This window comes from Oncorhynchus mykiss, chromosome 17 (genome assembly GCF_013265735.2).
Source record: "Oncorhynchus mykiss isolate Arlee chromosome 17, USDA_OmykA_1.1, whole genome shotgun sequence".
Classification (NCBI taxonomy): Eukaryota; Metazoa; Chordata; class Actinopteri; order Salmoniformes; family Salmonidae; genus Oncorhynchus; species Oncorhynchus mykiss.
The window spans coordinates 85140415-85167385 of record NC_048581.1 but is presented as its reverse complement, the minus strand read 5'-3'; the positions used below and the strand labels follow the sequence as shown (position 1 = coordinate 85167385).

The 26971-nt window shown below is 42.4% G+C and overlaps 1 protein-coding gene across 2 annotated transcripts in view; it reads right to left on the bottom strand.

The window, feature by feature from the left end:
- The window catches only part of LOC118940502 (protein phosphatase 1 regulatory inhibitor subunit 16B-like), a 170155-nt gene that overhangs the window by 44942 nt on the left and 98242 nt on the right, over positions 1-26971 (bottom strand). For both annotated transcript variants that reach the window (XM_036950829.1, XM_036950828.1), the window contains exon 3: positions 12826-12896. In XM_036950829.1, coding sequence (XP_036806724.1) covers positions 12826-12896 — 71 coding nt within the window. The remainder of the gene's footprint in view (positions 1-12825; positions 12897-26971) is intronic.

Genomic DNA, 26971 nt, shown 5'->3' with positions numbered 1-26971 from the left:
TAAGGTTAGGGTTATGGTATGGGTAAAAATGTAGGGTTTAGGGGGTTTAAGGAAAGTGGGATTTTGAATGGAAATACATTTTAGGTCCCCACAAGGACCGCTCCCAGCCTTGCTCTCTCTCCTCTCTCCCCCAGCCTTGCTCTCTCTCCCCCAGCCTTGCTCTCTCTCCTCTCTCCCCCAGCCTTGCTCTCTCTCCTCTCTCCCCCAGCCTTGATCTCTCCTCTCTCCCCCAGCCTTGATCTCTCTCCTCTCTCCCCCAGCCTTGCTCTCTCTCCTCTCTCCCCCAGCCTTGCTCTCTCTCCCCCAGCCTTGCTCTCTCTCCTCTCTCCCCCAGCCTTGCTCTCTCTCCTCTCTCCCCCAGCCTTGATCTCTCCTCTCTCCCCCAGCCTTGATCTCTCTCCTCTCTCCCCCAGCCTTGCTCTCTCTCCTCTCTCCCCCAGCCTTGATCTCTCCTCTCTCCCCCAGCCTTGATCTCTCCTCTCTCCCCCAGCCTTGCTCTCTCTCCTCTCTCCCCCAGCCTTGCTCTCTCTCCTCTCTCCCCCAGCCTTGCTCTCTCTCCTCTCTCCCCCAGCCTTGCTCTCTCTCCCCTCTCCCCCAGCCTTGATCTCTCCTCTCTCCCCCAGCCTTGCTCTCTCTCCTCTCTCCCCCAGCCTTGCTCTCTCTCCTCTCTCCTCCAGCCTTCCTCTCTCCCCCAGCCTTGCTCTCTCTCCTCTCTCCTCCAGCCTTCCTCTGTCCCCCAGCCTCCTGCCTCTCCTCTCTCCACCAGCCTTCCTCTATCCCCCAGCCCCCAGCCAGGGCCCGGTAACACAGCCAGGGTTGTTAATCATAATCAGCCCCTTTGTGAGGCAGGCCTTCATGTCTAAATACTTTGCATGGGGAGTTATGAAAGACACATTATTTCCTTCCCAGGTTCAGTCATTGTCTTAGTGGTGGGAGAGGGCTACAGCGGGGGAGGTAGGCTACAGGAGAATTACAGGGGAAGGTTAGGGAGATTAGCCTAAAAGCTAGCATGTGGGCTCAAATATGTGGGTTTTAAAGATGGTTCTTATGGTAATAGTAACGGTGGGCTAGCCAAGCGTGTCATTCAGACAACGGACAATTATTTTGCCACGGACATGGTTGGGTTTGTCTGTGCCTAGCTCACAAACGGCAGATTGAGAGTTTATCCAATCATGAGAATACAAATGCAACATTGATATTGTAAACCAGGTTTAACTACGTTTTCAACCAGTCACTAGGGGTGTATTATTTAAATATTTGTTAGGCCTACTCATGTATTTTACATGACTGTTTCCACTAGTATTTCCCTGGTATTGATAAGAGATAGTGTGGTAACAATAGTTACTTCCTGGTACTTTCAGTTTAAAAATAAACGTTTTTCCACTGTAGCTATAATTTACCTCACCTAGCCCTACCGACACCGTGGGCCTTTGTCGCTGTCAGACAGTTCACACACACACACACACACGCACACACACACACACACACACGCGCGCGGACACACACACACACACACACACACACACACACGTGCGCACACACACAGACACACTTATACTTTCATGTTATCTTCTGGGGTGTAATGTCTCTTTGTCTACACATGCAAGTATTTTCTAACTCCAGAAATAACCGAAAACAAAATCTAACCAATCACTGTGCTCCCGTGTTGAGGCCCCATGGTACAGAATAATGTGCCAGGGCGAGAGTAGAATCAAGACATTAAGAACACACACACACACACACACTTAGAGGTGAGTTGCTGACCATAGTAATGGAATGATTCACTTCATTTCTATGCTGCTGACAGACCAGCGGAACATATAAACCTCCGAAAAGTCTAGTCGCTCCCTCTTCACTTCACATTCAACATCTCACAGGAAATTAAGTTTGAGACTAAACAACTTCTTTTGCTCGCTTTGAGGACAATACAGTGCCACTGACACGGCCTTCACTGCAGCCGACGTGAGCAAAACATTTAAACGTTTCATCCCTCGCAAGGCTGCAGGCCCAGACGGCAGGACCAGACGGCAGGCCCAGACGGCATCCCCAGCCACATCCTCAGACTATGCGCAGACCAGCTGGCTGGTGTGTTTACGGACATATTCAATCAATCTTTATCCCAGTCTGCTGTCCCCACATAATTCAAGAGGGCCCCCATTGTTCCTGTTCCCAAAAAAGGTAACTGAGCTAAACGACTACCGCCCCGTAGCACTCACTTCCGTTATAATGAAGTGCTTTGAGAGACTAGTCAAGGACCATATCACCTCCACCCTACCTGACACCCTAGACCCACTTCAATTTGCTTACCGCCCAAATAGGTCCACAGACGACGCAATCACACTGCACACTGCCCTAATCCAACTGGATAAGAGGAATATCTGTGTGAGAATGCTGTTCATCGACTACAGCTCAGCATTTAACACCATAGTTCCCTCCAAGCTCGTCATCAAGCTCAAGACCCTGAGTCTCGACCCCGCCCTGTGCAACTGGGTCCTGGACTTTCTGAAGGACCGCCCCCAGGTGGTGAGGGTAGGTAACAACATCTCCACCCTGCTGATCCTCAACACTGGGGCCCCACAAGGGTGCGTTCTCAGCCCTCTCCTGAACTCTCTGTTCACCCACGACTGCGTGGCCACGCATGCCTCCAACTCAATCATCAAGTTTGCAGACGACACAACAGTGGTAGGCTTGATTACCAACAACGACGAGACAGCCTACAGGGAGGAGGTGAGGGCCCTCGGAGTGTGGTGTCAGGAAAATAACCTCACACTCAACGTCAACAAAACAAAGGAGATGATCGTGGACTTCAGGAAACAGCAGAGGGAGCACCCCCCATCCACATCGACAGGACAGTAGTGGAGAGGGTGGCAAGTTTTAAGTTCCTCCACGGACAAACTGAAATGGTCCACCCACACAGACAGCGTGGTGAAGAAGGCACAACAGCGCCTCTTCAACCTCAGGAGGCAGAAAAATGTTGGCTTGTCATCAAAAACCCTTACAAACTTCTACAGATGCACAATTTTGAGCCTCCTTTCAAGCTGTATCACCGCCTGTTACAGAAACTGCACCGCCTTCAACTGCAGGGCTCTCCAGAGAGTGGTGCCGATGTCACAGGAAGGCCAAAAAGATAATCAAGGACAATAACCACCAGAGCCACTGCCTGTTCACCCGGCTACCATCTAGAAGGTGAAGTCAGTACATGTGCATCAGAGCTGGGACAGAGAGGTAGAAGATGGATTTCAATCTCAAGGCCATCAGACTGTTAAACAGCCATCACTAGCACAGAGAGGCGGCTGCCTACCTACAGACTTGATATCACTGACCATTTTAATAAATGGATCACTAGTCACTTTAATAATGTTCACATATCTTACATTACTAATCTCATCTGTATATGCTGTATACTGTATCCTTCACTGTCTATTCTTTACTAACTATTACCCGCTCTGTCACTGCTCATCCATATATTTTATACTTATATATATATATTCTTATACTTATATATTCTCATCACATTCCTTTACTAGATTGTGTGTATTAGGTTTTGTTGTGGAATTGTTAGATATTACCTGTTAGATACTGCTGCACTGTCGGATCTAGAAGCATATCGCTACACTCGCAATAACATCTTCTGAACATGTGTATGTGACCAATAACACTTGATTTGAAGAAGAGAGGAGAGAGAGGAGCAGGGGGAGATAAGAGAGAGAGAGGAGAGAAGAGAGAGAGATGAGGAGGAGGGGGAGAGAAGAGAGAGGAGAGGGAGAGAGAAAAGAGTAGGGGAGAGAAGAAAGAGAGAGGAGAGAGAGATAAAGAGAGAGGAGAGCGAGAGAGAGAGAGAGAGAGAGAGAGAGAGAGAGAGAAGAGGAGTAGGGGAGAGAAGAGAGAGAGAGAGAGGAAGAGAGAAGAGGAGTGGGTGGAGAGAAGAGAGAGGAGAGAGAGAGACAGAGAGAGAGAAAGAGAGAGAGAGAGAGAAGAAGAGTAGGGGAGAGAAGAGAGAGAGAGGAGTAGGGGGAGAGAGAGAGAGAGAGAGAGAGAGAGACAGAGAGAGAGAGAGAGAAAGAGAGAGACAGAGAGAGAGAGAGAGAGAGAGAGAGAGAGAGAGAGAGACAGAGAGAGAGAGAGAGAGACCATTGCCCTTTATGGTTGTGAGGTCTGGGGTCCGCTCACCAACCAAGACTTCACAAAATGGGACAAACACCAAATTGAGACTCTGCAAAAATATCCTCCGTGTACAACGTAGAACACCAAATAATGCATGCAGAGCAGAATTAGGCCGATACCCACTAATTATCAAAATCCAGAAAAGAGCCGTTAAATTCTACAACCACCTAAAATGAAGCGATTCCCAAACCTTCCATAACAAAGCCATCACCTACAGAGAGATGAACCTGGAGAAGAGTCCCCTAAGCAAGCTGGTCCTGGGGCTCTGTTCACAAACACAAACACACCCTACAGAGCCCCAGGACAACAGCACAATTAGACCCAACCAAATCATGAGAAAACAAAAAGATAATTACTTGACACATTGGAAAGAATTAACAAAAAAACAGAGCAAACTAGAATGCTATTTGGCCCTAAACAGAGAGTACACAGCGGCAGAATACCTGACCACTGTGACTGACCCAAACTTAAGGAAAGCTTTGACTATGTACAGACTCAGTGAGCATAGCCTTGCTATTGAGAAAGGCCGCCGTAGGCAGACATGGCTCTCAAGAGAAGACAGGCTATGTGCTCACTGCCAACAAAATGAGATAGAAACTGAGCTGCACTTCCTAACCTCCTGCCCAATGTATGACCATATTAGAGAGACATATTTCCCTCAGATTACACAGATCTACAAAGAATTTGAAAACAAATCCAATTTTGATAAACTCCCATATCTACTGGGTGAAATTCCACTGTGTGCCATCACAGCAGCAAGATTTGTGACCTGTTGCCACGAGAAAAGGGCAACCAGTGAAGAACACACACCATTGTAAATACAACCCATATTTATGCTTATTTATTTTATCTTGTGTCCTTTAACCATTTGTACATTGTTAAAACACTGTATATATATATAATATGACATTTGTAATGTCTTTACTGTTTTGAAACCTCTGTATGTGTAATGTTTACTGTTAATTTTTGTTGTTTTTCACTTTATATATTCACTTTGTATGTTGTCTACCTCACTTGCTTTGGCAATGTTAACACATGTTTCCCATGCCAATAAAGCCCTTGAATTGAATTGAATTGAGAGAGAGAGAGACAGAGAGAGAGAGAGAGAGAGAGAGAGACAGAGAGAGAGAGAGACAGAGAGAGACAGAGACAGAGAGAGAGAGAGAGAGAGAGGAGAGACTCACTTAATTTACCATTAGAGAAAATAAGTAGTACCACCCACCCAGTGGTCTGACAAACAGACAGACAGACAGACAGACAGACAGACAGACAGACAGACAGACAGACAGACAGACAGACAGACAGACAGGCAGGCAGGCAGGCAGGCAAGCAGACAGACACAGAGAGACAAACAGACAGACACAGAGAGACAAACACACAGACAGACAGACAGACAGACAGACAGACAGACAGGCAGGCAGACAGGCAGGCAGGTAGACAGACAGACACAGAGAGACAAACACACAGACAGACAGACACAGAGAGACAAACACACAGACAGACAGACAGACAGAGAGAGAGAGAGAGAGCGACAGACAGACAGACAGACAGAGAGAGAGCGACAGACAGACAGACAGACAGACAGACAGACAGACAGACAGACAGACAGACAGACAGACAGACAGACAGACAGACAGACAGAGAGAGCGACAGACAGACAGAGAGAGCGACAGACAGACAGAGAGAGAGCGACAGACAGACAGAGAGAGCGAGAGAGAGAGAGAGAGCGACAGACAGACAGACAGACAGACAGACAGACAGAGAGCGACAGACAGACAGACAGACAGAGAGAGAGCGACAGACAGACAGACAGACAGACAGATCGCTGCATTATTCAGTGTGTACCAGTCTTTCAGATGATCAGCCTGAGAAAAGCATTGTGCCGAATCACTGATTCACCTTCTATCCTAAATAACAACTCATTATGTGGTCAATATCAGTCAATATGCACAGGGCTTCTTTAGTGGCTGGACTTGTGCCTCTCAACATGTAACCTTTATTTAACTAGGAAAGTCAGTTAAGAACAAATTCATATTTACATTGATTGTCTACCGGGGAACAGTGGGTTAACTGCCTTGTTCAGGGTCAGAACAACAGATTCCTACCTTGTTATGTCAGGGATTCGATATAGCAACCTTTCGGTTACTAGTCCAATGCTCTAACCACTAGTCTACCTGCCACCCCAAGATGCAATAGATAGTGAAGGATATAGTATACAGTTTATCCATATTAGATGAGTAATGTGAGATGCGTAAACATTATTAAAATGGCATTATTAAAGTGACTATAGTTTTGAATCATTCGAATTGAATATGAATATATTGTTGGTCATCTTTAGATGTCACTGTTATTGGTCTTTTCTGGAAGACTCAGTTGTATTGCCTAAATCCCTTCAGGGTTTTTCCACAGTGGCTCTATTCCCACCAAACCCCAGCTAAAAAGGATTTATGTTAAATCTGGTGTTGGCGACGACCAGTCCAGAGTGAAGATTATCTGGTGAAGGTAGAGACAGACAGACAGACAGACAGACAGACAGACAGACAGACAGACAAGACAGACAGACAGACAGACAGACAGACAGACAGACAGACAGGCAGGCAGGCAGGCAGGCAGGCAGGCAGGCAGGCAGGCAGGCAGGCAGGCAGGCAGGCTGACAGACTGAAGGGCTGGAGGGGTAAGATAGTTCTGGCACCAGCTCCATCAAACATTACACCAACAGGCAGATTCGCTAGACATCTCTCCACTGTGGTGATGTATTGTGTATCAGACACTGTTTTCCTTCAGAGAAACATGCTGGGGAGAACAGTGTGAGCTTGGAGAGACAGGGAGTGAACAGTGTGAGCTTGGAGAGACAGGGAGTGAACAGTGTGAGCTTGGAGAGACAGGGAGAGACAGGGGGTGAACAGTGTGAGCTTGGAGAGACAGGGAGAGACAGGGAGAGACAGGGAGAGATACTGGGGAGAACAGTGTGAGCTTGGAGAGACAGGGAGAGACAGGGAGAGACAGGGAGAGATACTGGGGAGAACAGTGTGAGCTTGGAGAGACAGGGAGAGACAGGGAGAACAGTGTGAGCTTGGAGAGACAGGGAGAGACAGGGGGTGAACAGTGTGAGCTTGGAGAGACAGGGAGAGACAGGGAGAGACAGGGAGAGATACTGGGGAGAACAGTGTGAGCTTGGAGAGACAGGGAGAGACAGGGAGAGACAGGGAGAACAGTGTGAGCTTGGAGAGACAGGGAGAGACAGGGGGTGAACAGTGTGAGCTTGGAGAGACAGGGAGAGACAGGGAGAGACAGGGAGAGATACTGGGGAGAACAGTGTGAGCTTGGAGAGACAGGGAGAGACAGGGAGAGACAGGGAGAACAGTGTGAGCTTGGAGAGACAGGGAGAGACAGGGAGAGACAGGGAGAACAGTGTGAGCTTGGACCTACGGTCTGACTGACTTCTACCCAGATGCCTGTGTATGATGCATGTGTATGACACAAGCATTTCGAAACAAGTCAAATCAGTTTATTTGTCACATGTGCCGAATACAACACGTACCTTACAGTGAAATGCTTATTTACAGGCTCTAACCAACAGTGCAATGTTTAAGTAAAAAAAAAGTGTATTAGGTGAACAATAGATAAGTATTCAAATAAAAACAACAGTAAAAAGACAGTGAAAAATAAAGGTAGAGGGGCTATATACAGTAGAGAGACTATATACAGTAGAGAGACTATATACAGTAGAGAGACTATATACAGTAGAGAGGCTATATACAGTAGTGAGGCTACATACAGTAGAGAGACTATATACAGTAGAGAGACTATATACAGTAGAGAGGCTATATACAGTAGAGAGACTATATACAGTAGAGAGACTATATACAGTAGAGAGACTATATACAGTAGAGAGACTATATACAGTAGAGGGGCTACATACAGTAGAGAGACTATATACAGTAGAGAGGCTATATACAGTAGAGAGACTATATACAGTAGAGAGACTATATACAGTAGAGGGGCTACATACAGTAGAGAGACTATATACAGTAGAGAGGCTATATACAGTAGAGAGACTACATACAGTAGAGAGACTACATACAGTAGAGAGACTATATACAGTAGAGAGGCTACATACAGTAGAGAGACTATACAGTAGAGAGACTATATACAGTAGAGAGACTATATACAGTAGAGAGGCTATATACAGTAGAGAGACTATATACAGTAGAGAGACTATATACAGTAGAGAGACTATATACAGTAGAGAGACTATATACAGTAGAGAGACTATATACAGTAGAGAGACTATATACAGTAGAGAGGCTATATACAGTAGAGAGGCTATATACAGTAGAGAGACTATATACAGTAGAGAGACTATATACAGTAGAGAGGCTATATACAGTAGAGAGACTATATACAGTAGAGAGACTATAAACAGTAGAGAGACTATATACAGTAGAGAGACTATATACAGTAGAGAGACTATAAACAGTAGAGAGACTATATACAGTAGAGAGACTATATACAGTAGAGAGACTATATACAGTAGAGAGACTATATACAGTAGAGAGACTATATACAGTAGAGAGACTATATACAGTAGAGAGGCTATATACAGTAGAGAGGCTATATACAGTAGAGAGACTATATACAGTAGAGAGACTATATACAGTAGAGAGGCTATATACAGTAGAGAGACTATATACAGTAGAGAGACTATATACAGTAGTGAGGCTACATACAGTAGAGAGACTATATACAGTAGAGAGACTATATACAGTAGAGAGACTATATACAGTAGAGAGACTATATACAGTAGAGAGACTATATACAGTAGAGAGACTATATACAGTAGAGAGACTATATACAGTAGAGAGACTATATACAGTAGAGAGACTATATACAGTAGAGAGACTACATACAGTAGAGAGGCTACATACAGTAGAGAGACTATATACAGTAGAGAGACTATATACAGTAGAGAGACTATATACAGTAGAGAGGCTATATACAGTAGAGAGGCTATATACACTAGAGAGACTATATACAGTAGAGAGACTATATACAGTAGAGAGGCTATATACAGTAGAGAGACTATATACAGTAGAGAGGCTATATACAGTAGAGAGGCTATATACAGTAGAGAGACTATATACAGTAGAGAGACTATATACAGTAGAGAGACTATATACAGTAGAGAGACTATATACAGTAGAGAGACTATATACAGTAGAGAGACTATATACAGTAGAGAGGCTATATACAGTAGAGAGACTATATACAGTAGAGAGACTATATACAGTAGATAGACTATATACAGTAGAGAGACTATATACAGTAGAGAGACTATATACAGTAGAGAGACTATATACAGTAGTGAGGCTACATACAGTAGAGAGACTATATACAGTAGAGAGACTATATACAGTAGAGAGACTATATACAGTAGAGAGACTATATACAGTAGAGAGACTATATACAGTAGAGAGACTATATACAGTAGAGAGACTATATACAGTAGAGAGACTATATACAGTAGAGAGACTATATACAGTAGAGAGGCTATATACAGTAGAGAGGCTATATACAGTAGAGAGACTATATACAGTAGAGAGACTATATACAGTAGAGAGACTATATACAGTAGAGAGACTATATACAGTAGAGAGGCTATATACAGTAGAGAGACTATATACAGTAGAGAGACTATATACAGTAGAGAGGCTATATACAGTAGAGAGACTATATACAGTAGAGAGGCTATATACAGTAGAGAGGCTATATACAGTAGAGAGACTATATACAGTAGAGAGACTATATACAGTAGAGAGACTATATACAGTAGAGAGACTATATACAGTAGAGAGGCTATATACAGTAGAGAGGCTATATACAGTAGAGAGACTATATACAGTAGAGAGACTATATACAGTAGAGAGACTATATACAGTAGAGAGACTATATACAGTAGAGAGACTATATACAGTAGAGAGACTATATACAGTAGAGAGGCTACATACAGTAGAGAGACTATATACAGTAGAGAGACTATATACAGTAGAGAGACTATATACAGTAGAGAGACTATATACAGTAGAGAGACTATATACAGTAGAGAGACTATATACAGTAGAGAGGCTACATACAGTAGAGAGACTATATACAGTAGAGAGACTATATACAGTAGAGAGACTATATACAGTAGAGAGACTATATACAGTAGAGAGACTATATACAGTAGAGAGGCTACATACAGTAGAGAGACTATATACAGTAGAGAGACTATATACAGTAGAGAGACTATATACAGTAGAGAGACTATATACAGTAGAGAGACTATATACAGTAGAGAGACTATATACAGTAGAGAGGCTACATACAGTAGAGAGACTATATACAGTAGAGAGACTATATACAGTAGAGAGACTATATGCAGTAGAGAGACTATATACAGTAGAGAGACTATATACAGTAGAGAGACTATATACAGTAGAGAGACTATATACAGTAGAGAGGCTATATACAGTAGAGAGACTATATACAGTAGAGAGACTATATACAGTAGAGAGACTATATACAGTAGAGAGACTATATACAGTAGAGAGACTATATACAGTAGAGAGACTATATACAGTAGAGAGACTATATACAGTAGAGAGGCTATATACAGTAGAGAGACTATATACAGTAGAGAGACTATATACAGTAGAGAGACTATATACAGTAGAGAGACTATATACAGTAGAGAGACTATATACAGTAGAGAGACTATATACAGTAGAGAGGCTATATACAGTAGAGAGACTATATACAGTAGAGAGACTATATACAGTAGAGAGACTATATACAGTAGAGAGGCTATATACAGTAGAGAGACTATATACAGTAGAGAGACTATATACAGTAGAGAGACTATATACAGTAGAGAGACTATATACAGTAGAGAGACTATATACAGTAGAGAGACTACATACAGTAGAGAGACTATATACAGTAGTGAGGCTATATACAGTAGAGAGACTATATACAGTAGAGAGGCTACATACAGTAGAGAGACTATATACAGTAGAGAGGCTACATACAGTAGAGAGGCTATATACAGTAGAGAGGCTACATACAGTAGAGAGGCTATATACAGTAGAGAGGCTATAGATAGTAGAGTTATATACAGTAGAGAGGCTATATACAGTAGAGAGGCTACATACAGTAGAGAGGCTATATACAGTAGTGAGGCTATATACAGTAGAGATACTATATACAGTAGAGAGGCTACATACAGTAGAGAGGCTACATACAGTAGAGAGGCTATATACAGACACCTGTTAGTCAGGCTGATTGAGGTAGTATGTACATGTAGATATGGTTCAAGTGACTATGCATATATGATGGACAGAGAGCAGCAGCAGCGTAAAAGAGGGGTTGGGGGGGGGCACAATGCAAAAAGTCTGGATAGCCATTTGATTACCTGATTCCCAGGAGTCTTACGGCTTGGGGGTACACCCGCCAATAACATCTGCTAAACACGTGTCTGTGACCAATAAAATGGCATTTACGTTCGATGCCTGTGTACGACGCCGGTGTTCAACGCCTGTGTTCAACGCCTGTGTACGACGCCTGTGTTCAACGCCTGTGTACGACGCCTGTGTTCGACGCCTGTGTTCAACGCCTGTGTACAACGCCTGTGTACGACGCCTGTGTTCAACGCCTGTGTTCGACGCCTGTGTACGACGCCTGTGTTCAACGCCTGTGTTCAACGCCTGTGTACGACGCCTGTGTACGACGCCTGTGTTCAACGCCTGTGTACAACGCCTGTGTACGACGCCTGTGTTCAACGCCTGTGTACAACGCCTGTGTTCAACGCCTGTGTTCAACGCCTGTGTTCAACGCCTGTGTACAACGCCTGTGTTCAACGCCTGTGTTCGACGCCTGTGTACGACGCCTGTGTTCAACGCCTGTGTTCAACGCCTGTGTACAACGCCTGTGTACGACGCCTGTGTTCAACGCCTGTGTTCAACGCCTGTGTACAACGCCTGTGTACGACGCCTGTGTTCAACGCCTGTGTTCAACGCCTGTGTTCAACGCCTGTGTACGACGCCTGTATACAACGCCTGTGTACGACGCCTGTGTTCAACGCCTGTGTTCAACGCCTGTGTTCAACGCCTGTGTACGACGCCTGTATACAACGCCTGTGTACGACGCCTGTGTACGACGCCTGTGTTCGACGCCTGTGTTCAACGCCTGTGTTCAACGCCTGTGTACGACGCCTGTATACAACGCCTGTGTACGACGCCTGTGTTCGACGCCTGTGTTCGACGCCTGTGTACGACGCCTGTGTACGACGCCTGTGTACGAAGCCTGTGTACGACGCCTGTGTACGACGCCTGTGTTCGACGCCTGTGTACGACGCCTGTGTACGACGCCTGTGTACGACGCCTGTGTACGACGCCTGTGTACGACGCCTGTGTACGACGCCTGTGTTCGACGCCTGTGTACGACGCCTGTGTACGACGCCTGTGTACGACGCCTGTGTACGACGCCTGTGTACGACGCCTGTGTACGTACTGACCTTTACTGAGAGCACAACGTGGAAAAAGACACCATCGAAAATGACTGAATTACGGCCTTATTTTTAGACTCTGCAGTGGTCCAGTGACTCTCCAGACGGACACTCACCTGGTGCAGAGCAGTGAGACCGTCCTCGTTACACAGGTCTGGACTGACGTTGTTCTTCAACAGGTAACGTACTGGAACAGAGGGAGAAATAGAGAGGAAGACATTATCTAACCATACCCATTACATTAACTAATTATACCCGTTACATTAACTAACTATACCCATTACATTAACTAACCATACCCATTACATTAACTAACCATACCCATTACATTAACTAACCATACCCATGACATTAACTAGCCATACCCATTACATTAACTAACTATACCCATTACATTAACTAACCATACCCATTACATTAACTAACTATACCCATTACATTAACTAACCATACCCATGACATTAACTAACTATACCCATTACATTAACTAACTATACCCATTACATTAACTAACTATACCCATTACATTAACTAACCATACCCATTACATTAACTAACTATACCCATTACATTAACTAACTATACCCATTACATTAACTAATTATACCCGTTACATTAACTAACTATACCCATTACATTAACTAACCATACCCATTACATTAACTAACCATACCCATTACATTAACTAACCATACCCATGACATTAACTAGCCATACCCATTACATTAACTAACTATACCCATTACATTAACTAACCATACCCATTACATTAACTAACCATACCCATTACATTAACTAACTATACCCATGACATTAACTAACCATACCCATGACATTAACTAACTATACCCATTACATTAACTAACTATACCCATTACATTAACTAACCATACCCATTACATTAACTAACCATACCCATGACATTAACTAACTATACCCATTACATTAACTAACTATACCCATTACATTAACTAACCATACCCATTACATTAACTAACCATACCCATTACATTAACTAACTATACCCATTACATTAACTAACCATACCCATGACATTAACTAACTATACCCATTACATTAACTAACCATACCCATGACATTAACTAACTATACCCATTACATTAACTAACTATACCCATTACATTAACTAACCATACCCATTACATTAACTAACTATACCCATTACATTAACTAACTATACCCATTACATTAACTAACCATACCCATGACATTAACTAACCATACCCATTACATTAACTAACTATACCCATTACATTAACTAACCATACCCATTACATTAACTAACCATACCCATTACATTAACTAACTATACCCATTACATGAACTAACCATACCCATTACATTAACTAACCATACCCATGACATTAACTAGCCATACCCATTACATTAACTAACTATACCCATTACATTAACTAACCATACCCATTACATTAACTAACCATACCCATTACATTAACTAACTATACCCATGACATTAACTAACCATACCCATGACATTAACTAACTATACCCATTACATTAACTAACTATACCCATTACATTAACTAACCATACCCATTACATTAACTAACCATACCCATGACATTAACTAACTATACCCATTACATTAACTAACTATACCCATTACATTAACTAACCATACCCATTACATTAACTAACCATACCCATTACATTAACTAACTATACCCATTACATTAACTAACCATACCCATGACATTAACTAACTATACCCATTACATTAACTAACCATACCCATGACATTAACTAACTATACCCATTACATTAACTAACTATACCCATTACATTAACTAACCATACCCATTACATTAACTAACTATACCCATTACATTAACTAACTATACCCATTACATTAACTAACCATACCCATGACATTAACTAACCATACCCATTACATTAACTAACTATACCCATTACATTAACTAACCATACCCATTACATTAACTAACCATACCCATTACATTAACTAACTATACCCATTACATGAACTAACCATGCTATGCTTTCAGACCCAACAAGCCCTTCACACATGGGTATTGGTTCAGTGTGTAGACCTATACTATAGATGGGTACATTATGATATTGGTTCAGTGTGTAGACCTATACTATAGATGCAGTCAGTCACCAGAGTGTTCCTGTTCTCCTGGATTACACCTTACATTTACCTCATTAAATCAACCCAGAATCCATTCATTAAGGTTTATCATATTACAAAATTATATTTGAGCCGAGGTGAACGTTATTCAAACCATACATGAAGGTCAGGACATTAACATCACCATGGTAACCTTGGTAGGACAGGGATGCCGGTGACATAATCAAATCCAAATCAATCAGTCACATACACATGGTTAGTATCAGATGTTAATGCGAGTGTAGCGAAATGCTTGTGCTTCTAGTTCCGACCATGCAGTAATATCTAACAAGTAATCTAACCTAACAATTTCACAACAACTACCTTATACACACAAGTGAAAAGGAATGAATAAGAATATGTACATAAAAAGATATGAATGAGCGATGGCCAAACGGCATAGGCTGGTATTATTGTAGTTGTTCCCTTCCTGTGTGTGTGTGTACAGTCCATTGGTATTATTGTAGTTGTTCCCTTCCTGTGTGTGTGTGTACAGTATTCAGAGCCCTCGACTTTTCCCACATTTGTTACATAACAGCCTTATTTTAAAACGGATTAAATAAATGTTTTTTCCTCATAAATCTACACACAATCCCCCATAATGACATCACAATCCCCCATAATGACATCACAATCCCCCATAATGACATCACAATCCCCCATAATGACATCACAATCCCCCATAATGACATCACAATCCCCCATAATGACATCACAATCCCCCATAATGACATCACAATCCCCCATAATGACATCACAATCCCCCATAATGACATCACAATCCCCCATAATGACATCACAATACCCCATAATGACAAAACAAAAAACAGGTTGACAAATAAAAAACAGAAATACTTTCTTTACATAAGTATTCAGACCCTTTGCAATGAGACTCAAAATTGAGCTCAGGTGCATCCTGTTTCCATGGATCATCCTTGAGATGATTCTACATCTTGATTGGAGTCCACCTGTGGTAAATTCAATTAATTGGACATGATTTGGAAAGGCACACACCTGTCTCTATAAGGTCCCCCAGTTGACAGTTCATGTCAGAGCAAAAACCAAGCCCTGAGGTCGAAGGAATTGTCCGTAGAGCTGAGACAGGATTGTGTCGAGATTGATGGGGGGGGGGGGGGGGGATTATTTAATCCATTTTGGAATAAGTAACAAAATGTTGAATACTTTTCGAATACTCTGTGTATATATATATATATATATAAGCCCTGGGGTCGGATGTAACTCAGTACATACTGTATAACCACTAAACAACAACTTAGCTGACAGAAAGGCATGCTGGTCTCTCTGGGTTATTTCTCACAACACTATCCTCTGTTTTAATAACAGACACAACACAGGGCATAGCTCTGGGCGCTGAGATGGGTTGAAAGATGGAGGGTTGAGAGAGAGAGAGAGAGAGAGAGAGAGGATGATAATTATCACACACACACATAATTCCCTACTAGGTATTTGACCTTGAAACCGCCAAAGCTCCATGCAAGCACGCACGCTCCCACACGCAACATGAACACACTGCCCTGTTTCTCACCTCAGCTGGACATACTCCCAGTACAGTACACTGTATGTCTACGGTACAGTACCTAACCTAGCCTACACTTCACAGTGTGTGAGCAGATTTAGTCCTCCAAGGTGTTACTGCTCTACTACCTTCCTCTGTCCTTACTGTAAACATTCCCTACTACCTTCCCCTGCCCTTACTGTAAACATTACCTACTACCTTCCTCTGTTCTTACTGTAAACATGCTCTATTACCTTCCTCTGTCCTTACTGTAAACATGCTCTATTACCTTCCTCTGTCCTTACTGTAAACATTCCCTACCTTCCTCTGTCCTTACTGTAAACATGCTCTATCACCTTCCTCTGTCCTTACAGTAAACATGCTCTACTACCTTCCTCTGTCCTTACTGTAAACATGCTCTATTACTTTCCTCTGTCCTTACTGTAAACATGCTCTATTTCCTTCCTCTGCCCTTACTGTAAACATGCTCTCTACCTTCCTCTGTCATTACTGTAAACCTGCTATATTACCTTCCTCTGTCCTTATTGTAAACATGCTCTATTACCTTCCTCTGTCCTTACTGTAAACATTCTCTATTACCTTCATCTGTCCTTACTGTAAACATGCTCTATTACCTTCCCCTGTCCTTACTGTAAACATGCTCTGCTACCTTTCTCTGTCCTTACTGTAAACATTCCCTACTACCTTCCCCTGCCCTTACTGTAAACATTACCTACTACATTCCTCTGTTCTTACTGTAAACATGCTCTACTACCTTCCTCTGTCCTTACTGTAAACATGCTCTATCACCTTCCTCTGTCCTTACTGTAAACATGCTCTATTACCTTCCTCTGTCCTTACTGTAAACATTCCCTACCTTCCGCTGTCCTTACTGTAAACATGCTCTATCACCTTCCTCTGTCCTTACAGTAAACATGCTCTACTACCTTCCTCTGTCCTTACTGTAAACATGCTCTATTTCCTTCCTCTGTCCTTACTGTAAACATGCTCTCTACCTTCCTCCGTCATTACTGTAAACATGCTATATTACCTTCCTCTGTCCTTATTGTAAACATGCTCTATTACCTTCCTCTGTCCTTACTGTAAACATTCTCTATTACCTTAATCTGTCCTTACTGTAAACATGCTCTATTACCTTCCCCTGTCCTTACTGTAAACATGCTCTGCTACCTTTCTCTGTCCTTACTGTAAACATTCCCTAATACCTTTCTCTGTCCTTACTGTAAACATTCCCTAATACCTTCCTCTGTCCCTACTGTAAACGTACAATTCTATCATCACCTGTCCTTACTGTAACCATGCTCTGCTACCTTCCTCTGTCCTTACTGTAAACATTCCCTACTACCCTCACCTGTCCTTAATGTAAACATGCACTGCTACCTGTCCTTACTGTAAACATGCTCTGATACCTTCATCTGTCCTTACTGTAAACATGCTCTGATACCTTTACCTGTCCTTACTGTAAACATGCTCTGATACCTTCATCTGTCCTTACTGTAAACATGCTCTGATACCTTCATCTGTCCTTACTGTAAACATGCTCTGCGACTGATGAAAAATATTTCTTCTTCTCACAGCCGCTGTATCTCTGACACAGCTTGTGGAACATTCTGAGTGTGGCAACCCACTAGAAAGAAACCAGCAGGGTGAATCCTAATTCCCTTATTGACATCAGTGCGTGACTCAGTTGAAGTTCGGATTCGCCCTGGACTGATTAGAGAGAAATCATTAACATATTAATTAACCATCTGCCCAACTCAATGTGATCAGAAATGCAAATTAAGCCTAAACTGTCAGCTATAGCTTGGTCAGTGAGTTTAAATGAGACAGTCAGCCAAAACCCATCAGTGGTCACCCTGTCTTGTTATTATTATAATTATTTTTGTTTACTTTTGACCCCTTTTTCATGGTATCCAATTGGTAGTTACAGTCTTGTCTCATCGCTGCAACTCCCGTACGGACTCGGGAGAGGCGAAGGTCAAGAGTCATGCATCCTCCGAAACACGACCCTGCCAAACCGCAGTGACACACTGCTCCCTTAACCCGGAAGCCAGCCGCACCAATGTGTCGGAAGGAAACACTGTACAACTGGAGACCGAAGTCAACATGCACGCACCCGGTCCGCCACAAGGAGTCGCTAGAGCACAATGGGACAAGGACATCCCAGCTGGCCAAACCCTCCCCTAACCCGGACAACACTGGGACAATTGTGCACCGCCACATGGGTCTCCCGGTCACGACAGTCTGAGATCGAACCCGGGTCTGTAGTGATGCCTCTAGCACTGCGACGCAGTTAGATCGCTGCGCCACTCGGGAGGCCCCGCCACATGGGTCACCCGGTCACGACAGTCTGAGATCGAACCCGGGTCTGTAGTGATGCCTCTAGCACTGCGATGCAGTTAGACCGCTGCACCACTCGGGAGGCCACGTCTTTTGGATGTGTTGAAACGTTACATCTAAATCAGTAACCAGCCATTCACAAACATGCATATCTGAGCCCAGAGCCAATCACTGTGACAGTAATGTGCACATCTTTGCTTCTCTCTGCATCTATCCCCACAGATATCCTCTTGGCCACGCTCCAAAAAACATGTATTATATTTTCCCTTCAACATTTCCACTGCTGCAGAGAGGCAATTTCCCAAGCAGTGACACCTGCCTAATGGCATCTGCCTGTCTGTGTCAAGCTGCTGTCAATATCACATGCCTCCAACCAGCTTTGCTGCAAATTTTTGGATTCAGAAAATATGACACAAAATAATGAATTTAGATTATTCATTGGGCACTAGAGGCTCAGGCAAAGTTATATATGGGGGGTGGGGGTGGGGGTATATTCTTTCAGACAGGTGAAGGCTAATGTATTACCAGAGTCCTGTCCTTAGCTTAGACATGAAAGGTGAGAACTTAAGGTTATATCTGCAAAAATATGATTCAGAGATAATTGGCTTTTAAGTTCTGAGGTTTGAATGGTGTCAGCAATTTTTATCTTGTATTCTTTTGAACTTAACAATATGAATGTGGGTATTTAGAGTACTATATAGGTACAGAACAAGGCTATAGCAATAACTACATTTTGACAAAAATACAGATAGAACCATATAGTCCCAAGCTCTAGAAGTGGAAGCAGAGTTGTGTTGTGAGGTGTGGCTATGTATTCATTTAAAGGGGAAGCAGAGTTGTGTTGTGAGGTGTGGCTGTGTATTCATTTAAAGGGGAAGCAGAGTTGTGTTGTGAGGTGTGGCTATGTATTCATTTGAAGGGGAAGCAGAGTTGTGTTGTGAGGTGTGGCTGTGTATTCATTTAAAGGGGAAGTAGAGTTGTGTTGTGAGGTGCGGCTGTGTATTCATTTAAAGGGGAAGTAGAGTTGTGTTGTGAGGTGTGGCTGTGTATTCCTTTAAAGGGGAAGTAGAGTTGTGTTGTGAGGTGTGGCTGTGTATTCATTTAAAGGGGAAGCAGAGTTGTGTTGTGAGGTGTGGCTGTGTATTCATTTAAAGGAGAAGCAGAGTTGTGAGGTGTGGCTGTTTATTCATTTAAAGGGGAAGTAGAGTTGTGTTGTGAGGTGTGGCTGTGTATTCATTTAAAGGGGAAGTAGAGTTGTGTTGTGAGGTGCGGCTGTGTATTCATTTAAAGGGGAAGTAGAGTTGTGTTGTGAGGTGTTGCTGTGTATTCATTTAAAGGGGAAGTAGAGTTGTGTTGTGAGGTGTGGCTGTGTATTCATTTAAAGGGGAAGTAGAGTTGTGTTGTGAGGTGTTGCTATGTATTCATTTAAAGGGGAAGTAGAGTTGTGTTGTGAGGTGTTGCTTTGTATTCATTTAAAGGGGAAGTAGAGTTGTGAGGTGTGGCTGTGTATTCATTTAAAGGAGAAGCAGAGTTGTGAGGTGTGGCTGTTTATTCATTTAAAGGGGAAGTAGAGTTGTCTTGTGAGGTGTGGCTGTGTATTCATTTAAAGGGGAAGTAGAGTTGTGAGGTGTGGCTGTGTATTCATTTAAAGGAGAAGCAGAGTTGTGAGGTGTGGCTGTTTATTCATTTAAAGGGGAAGTAGAGTTGTGTTGTGAGGTGTGGCTGTGTATTCATTTAAAGGGGAAGTAGAGTTGTGTTGTGAGGTGTTGCTGTGTATTCATTTAAAGGGGAAGTAGAGTTGTGTTGTGAGGTGTGGCTGTGTATTCATTTAAAGGGGAAGTAGAGTTGTGTTGTGAGGTGTTGCTGTGTATCCATTTAAAGGGGAAGTGAAGGCATGCAGACAGGCAGGGAGGCATGCAGACAGGCAGGGAGGCATGCAGACAGGGTGGCCGGCATGCAGACAGACAGGCATGCAGACAGGCGGCCAGACAGGCATGCAGACAGACATGCAGGCAGGCAGACGCCAAAACAGGACAAAAGATCCCATGACCAAAGCACCAAACAGCTAAAATGGTCTATTAAGTGCAGAATAGAAAACAGAATACACCCCTTCTTTCAGAAATGGAACAAGGGAGACCTAGGGAGAGTGTCCATTAAGACAAGGCTTGAAGAATATAGAAAACTATCTACCCTCTGGGACCATCTGAATAACTGTCTGATGTAAACTGTTTTGGGATACAGTTCAGTAATTATAGGTTCTTATCATTTTAGTCTGAATCAGACATCAATGTATGTTAACGATGAGGATATGAATCACTCTCTTGGTGCACCAAGCTTGGTCTCAAACCATTTAATTAACGTGCACTTATTTTCCTTCTTCTTGAACTGCACTGTTGGTTGAAGGCTCGTAAGTCAGCATTCCACTGTAAAGTCTACACTTGTTGTATTCGGCGCATGTGACAAATAAAGTTGGATTTGATTTGAAACACCCTAGTCAAAAAATCCTATAGGATTCCAATAAGAAAATATGATTAGAATCCAAAAGAAAATCGTTAGATTTTGAAACCAGTCCTATACAATCCTATAGGATATGTTCTAAATTCTGATAGGATTTCTTATTGGATTCCAAAAACACACACATATACGTGGCTCTAAAGTGCGACCGTTTTGATTGCATATCCTCCTAAATATTTCGCTGTGCGACTTGGAATTTTAGGCAGCACAAGTTTGCCATTTAAAAAAAAATTATATATATATATATAAACAACGGGATACTTATTGAATAGGCTTTGCTGTACCTCACTTTAAGTGACCATGGTGGTTCCAGCATTACTACAGATAGAAACCGCTCGTCTCAAACGGTGAAAACTTACCGCCACTATGTTTTATCCCCTCTATTGGTGCTGCAGCTGGTTGTAACCCAGTTGGTGCTGCAGCTGGTTGTAACTCAGTTGGTGCTATGATCCCTTATTGATGTCACCTGTTAAATCCACTTTAATCAGAGTAGATGAAGGGGAGGAGATGGGTTAAAGAAGGATTTTTAAGTCTTGAGACAATTGAGACATGGATTGTGTATATGTGCCATTCAGAGGGTGAATAGACAAGACATAAGATTGAAGTGTCTTTGAACAGGGTATGGCAGTAGGTGCCAGGCGCACCGGTTTGTGCCAAGAACTGCAACACTGCTGGGTTTTTCACGAATCACCATTTCACGTGTGTATCAAGAACGGTCCACCACCCAAAGGACATCTAGCCAACTTGACAACTGTTGGAAGTGTTGGTGGAATCTACATGGGCCAGCATCCCTGTGGAACGCTTGAGTCCATGCTCCGACAAATAGAGACTGTTCCGAGGGCAAAAGGGGGTGCAACTCAAGAAGGTGTTCCTAATGCTTTGTCCACTGTGTATATTTGAGAGGGAGGGAAAGTTGGGGCTGAAAAGAGGAAGAGAGAGAGAGAGAGAGAGCGCGATAGAGAGATACTGTCGATTAGAGAGGAGAGTAGACACAGACTGCGAGGGTGATTCTATCTGTTAATGTAAATGTTCCACACCCTACAAGCCCAGAGCAGACCACACTGTCTCTGATGGGGAAAGCACAAACACAGATGATGAGAGAAGACAATATGGGGACATTCTACAACACAAAGGAATCTCTATTTGGAGATGCCATGGTGATTATCAGCCCCCCCCCCCCCCCCCCACAAAAAAGACACCTTTTGAAATGTATGGCATTTCCAGAATGACTGGGCGTTGCTACATTCCGATGGGGGAGGGGCTAGATGCTTCCAGAGAGATAAAATAAACATCAACAAACACAGGAGGAAGTTAAACACACCCTTCCTATTATCTAAACTAAACATGGTGTGTGTGTGTGTGTGTGTGTGTGTGTGTGTGTGTGTGTGTGTGTGTGTGTGTGTGTGTGTGTGTGTGTGTGTGTGTGTGTGTGTGTGTGTGTGTGTGTGTGTGTGTGTATGTATGTATATGTGTGAAGAGGCCCAAGTGGGCATTAAAATAGGCTTGTCTTCGCAGTTCTGATAAATGATAATGCTGCATAACATTTCTCTGAAAGAAACACACACACACACACACACACACACACACACACACACTCGCTCTGTCTAAATGTTGTCTCCTCTGTGCTTTGGTTCACTTCAGGATTCGATTAGGTGTGTTTGAATGAATACACATGACCTACATGGCTACTTGAAACCCATCTAGGGATTGATCTCAGTATAAAGTATATGAGTTCACTTTAGGATTCTATAAAGAGTCCCACATTGCCACTTCTATTGCATCATTTATTATTAGAAGACATCTGCTGTGCTTCTCACAGAGACACTTATCATACAGATTAGAAGAATCATTGGGGAATGCCACTATGATACTAAAGTACGACTATAGTACGACTATGAATGCTACTATAGCTCTACTTCTACGATACTACAGTACTACTACTATGAATGCTACTATGATACTATAGTACTACTACTATGATACTATAGTAATACTACTATGATACTATAGCACTACCACAATGAAAGCTATTATGATACTATAGCACTACTACTATGAATGCTACTATGATACTATAGTACTACTACTACGAATGCTAATATGATACTATAGTACTACTACTATGATACTATAGTACTACTACTATGATACTATAGCACTACCACAATGAAAGCTACTATGATACTATAGCACTACTACTATGAATGCTACTATGATACTATAGTGCTACTACTATGAATGCTACTATGATACTATAGTACTACTACTATGAATGCTACTATGATACTATAGTACTACTACTATGAATGCTACTATGATACTATAGTGCTACTATTACGAAAGCTACTATGATACTATAGTACTACTACTACGATACTATAGTACTACTACTATGATACTATAGTACTACTACTATGAATGCTACTATGATACCACAGTACTACCACTATGAATGCTACTATGTTACTATAGCACTACTACTACTATGATAATAGAGTACAACTTGTATTCATTTTTTAACCTTTATTCAACTAGGCAAGTCAGTTAAGAACAAATTCTTAGTATTTACAATGACGGCCAACCAAAAGGTCTCCTGTGGGGACGGGGGCTGGGATTAAAAATATAAAATGAATATAGGACAAAACACACATCACGACAAGAGAGACAACACAACACTACATAAAGAGAGACCTAATACAACGTAGCAAGGCAGCAACACATAACACAGCATGGTAGCAACACAGCATGGTAGCAACACATAACACAGCATGGTAGCAACACATAACACAGCATGATAGCAACACATAACACAGCATGGTAGCAACACATAACACAGCATGGTAGCAACACATGACAACAACATGGTGGCAACACATGACAACAACATGGTGGCAACACATGACAACAACATGGTAGCAACACATGACAACAACATGGTAGCAACACAAAACATGGTACAAACATTATTGGGCACAGACAACAGCACAAAGGGCAAGAAGGTAGAGACAATAATACATCACACAAAGCAGCCACAACTGTCAGTAAGAGTGTCCATGACTGAGTCTTCGAAATAAGAGATTGAGATAAAACGGTCCAGTTTGAGTGTTTGTTCCAGTCGTTAGCTGCAGCAAACTGAAAAGACAAGCAACCCAGGGATGTGTGTGCATTTGGGACCTTTCATAGAATGTGACTGGCCGAATGTGGAGAATGAAGGCTGCAGTAGATATTTCTGATAGGTGGATTGAGTCCTAAGAGGGTTTTTTACACCAACCAGTGGTTCTTGCGACGGGTATACAGAGATGACCAGTTTACAGAGGAGTATAGAGTGCAGTGATGTGTCCTATAAGGAGCATTGGTGGATAATCTGATGGCCGAATGGTAAAGAACATCTAGCTGTTCGAGAGCACCCTTACCTGCCGATCTATAAATTACGTCTCCTTAATCTAGCATGGGTAGAATAGTCATCTGAATCAGGGTTAGTTTGGCAACTGGGGTGAAAGAGGAACGACTACAATAGAGGAAACCAAGTCTAGATTTAACTTTAGCCTGCAGCTTTGATATATGCTGAGAGAAGGACAGTGTACTAGAGGTTGACCGATTAATCGAAATGGCCGATTAATTAGGGCCGATTTCAGGTTTTCATAACATTCGGAAATCGGTAATTTTGGACGCCGATTTTGCCGATATTTTTACACCTTTATTTAATCTTTATTTAACTAGGCAAGTCAGTTAAGAACACATTCTTATTTTCAATGACGGCCTAGGAACAGTGGGTTAACTGCCTTGTTCAGGGGCAGAACGACAGATTTAAACCTTGTCAGCTTTATAAACCTTATATGCGTTGCATATAATCGATGCAGTGCGCATTCGCGAAAAAGGACTGTCGTTGCTCCAATGTGTACCTAACCATAAACACCAATGCCTTTCTTAAAATCAATACACAGAAGTATATATTTTTAAACCTGTATATTTAGCTAAAAGAAATCCAGGTTAACAGGCAATATTAACCAGGTGAAATTGTGTCACTTCTCTTGCGTTCATTGCACGCAGAGTCAGGGTATATGCAACTGTTTGGGCTGCCTGGCTTGTTGCGAACTAATTTGCCAGAATTTTACGTAATTATGACATAACATTGAAGGTTGTGCAATGTAACAGGAATATTTAGACTAATGGATGCCACCCGTTAGATAAAATACGGAACGGTTCCGTATTTCACTGAAAGAATAAACGTCTTGTTTTCGAGATGATAGTTTCCGGATTCGACCATATTAATGTCCTAAGGCTCGCATTTCTGTGTGTTATTATGTTATAATTAAGTCTATGGTTTGATGGAGCAGTCTGACTGAGTGGTGGTAGGCACCAGCAGGCTCATAAGCATTCTTTCAAACAGCACTTTTGTGCGTTTTGCCAGCAGCTCTGCTGTTTATGACTTCAAGCCTATCAACTCCCGAGATTAGGCTGGTGAAATGATGTGATGTGAAATGGCTAGCTAGCGGGGTGTGCGCTAATAGCGTTTCAAACGTCACTCGCTCTGAGACTTGGAGTAGTTGTTCCCCTTGCTCTGCATGGGTAACGCTGCTTCGAGGGTGGCTGTTGTCATTGTGTTCCTGGTTCGAGCACAGGGAGGAGCGAGGAGAGGGACAGAAGCTATACTGTTACACTGGCAATACTAAAGTGCTTATTTATTTGTATTTTTTTTACCTTTATTTAACTAGGCAAGTCAGTTAAGAATACATTCTTATTTTCAATGGCGGCCTGTTAGGGAATGATCAGAATTAGTTGGGTAACATAGATAAGATGTTTTATTTCCATGATATGCTTAAGAGTTATTTCTCATAAGAATGTATTTTGTTGTACTATAGTGGTGGCCATTGGCAGTTATCTGTTCTATGTCAGGACTAAGTTGCATGGGCCGCATAGAGGGGAGAGGTCAAGGGGTCATCATGTGTAAACATATATTTTCTGTGTGCCAGTGACTCCCTAATTTTCTCATCGAGGAAAGGAGGGTGACAGTGTCTGGAATCATTCTATGCTCCCTCTTTGTTGACCTATAGGGTCACTCTCCTCTCCGTGAGTTTGTCCTCTGATTGGTCGTATTTAGAATTGGTTCTATCTAAATGACAATTTGATATATATCATAGGGTGGGGGTAATGTCTTGGTACCATTTTGTACCAAGGAGGAGATAAGAGCTTTGTTTAGGAGACCAAACTGAACGATAATTTATAGCCCACTCTGTCTGACTAGGGGATATTCTCTCTGAAGTAAGGTTTTTTCTTTGTGTAAGTTCCTAAGACCTGTGTTTTGTCATGTCGTCTTGAGAGGGGGTGGATCTTTGCTATAAAGGAACCCATTTGCCATTATGTTGGGACTCTCAACTTTTCATTTAGAGATAATGAACTGTTGAAAGTCAAAATGCTATTGCAAAAGCTTAATTATTATTAAAGGTGAAGATTAAGCATAACTCTGACTCGTGTGTGATTTGCTCTCTCATCATTTGGTAATTAAGGAAATTTCCACGACAGGCCTAGGAACAGTGGGTTAACTGCCTGTTCAGAGGCAGAACATCCAATAGTCAAAAGGTATATAAAATACAAATAGTATAGAGAGAAATAGTCCTATAATTCCTATAATAACTACAACCTAAAACTTCTTACATTGGAATATTGAAGACTCATGTTTAAAGGAACCACCAGCTTT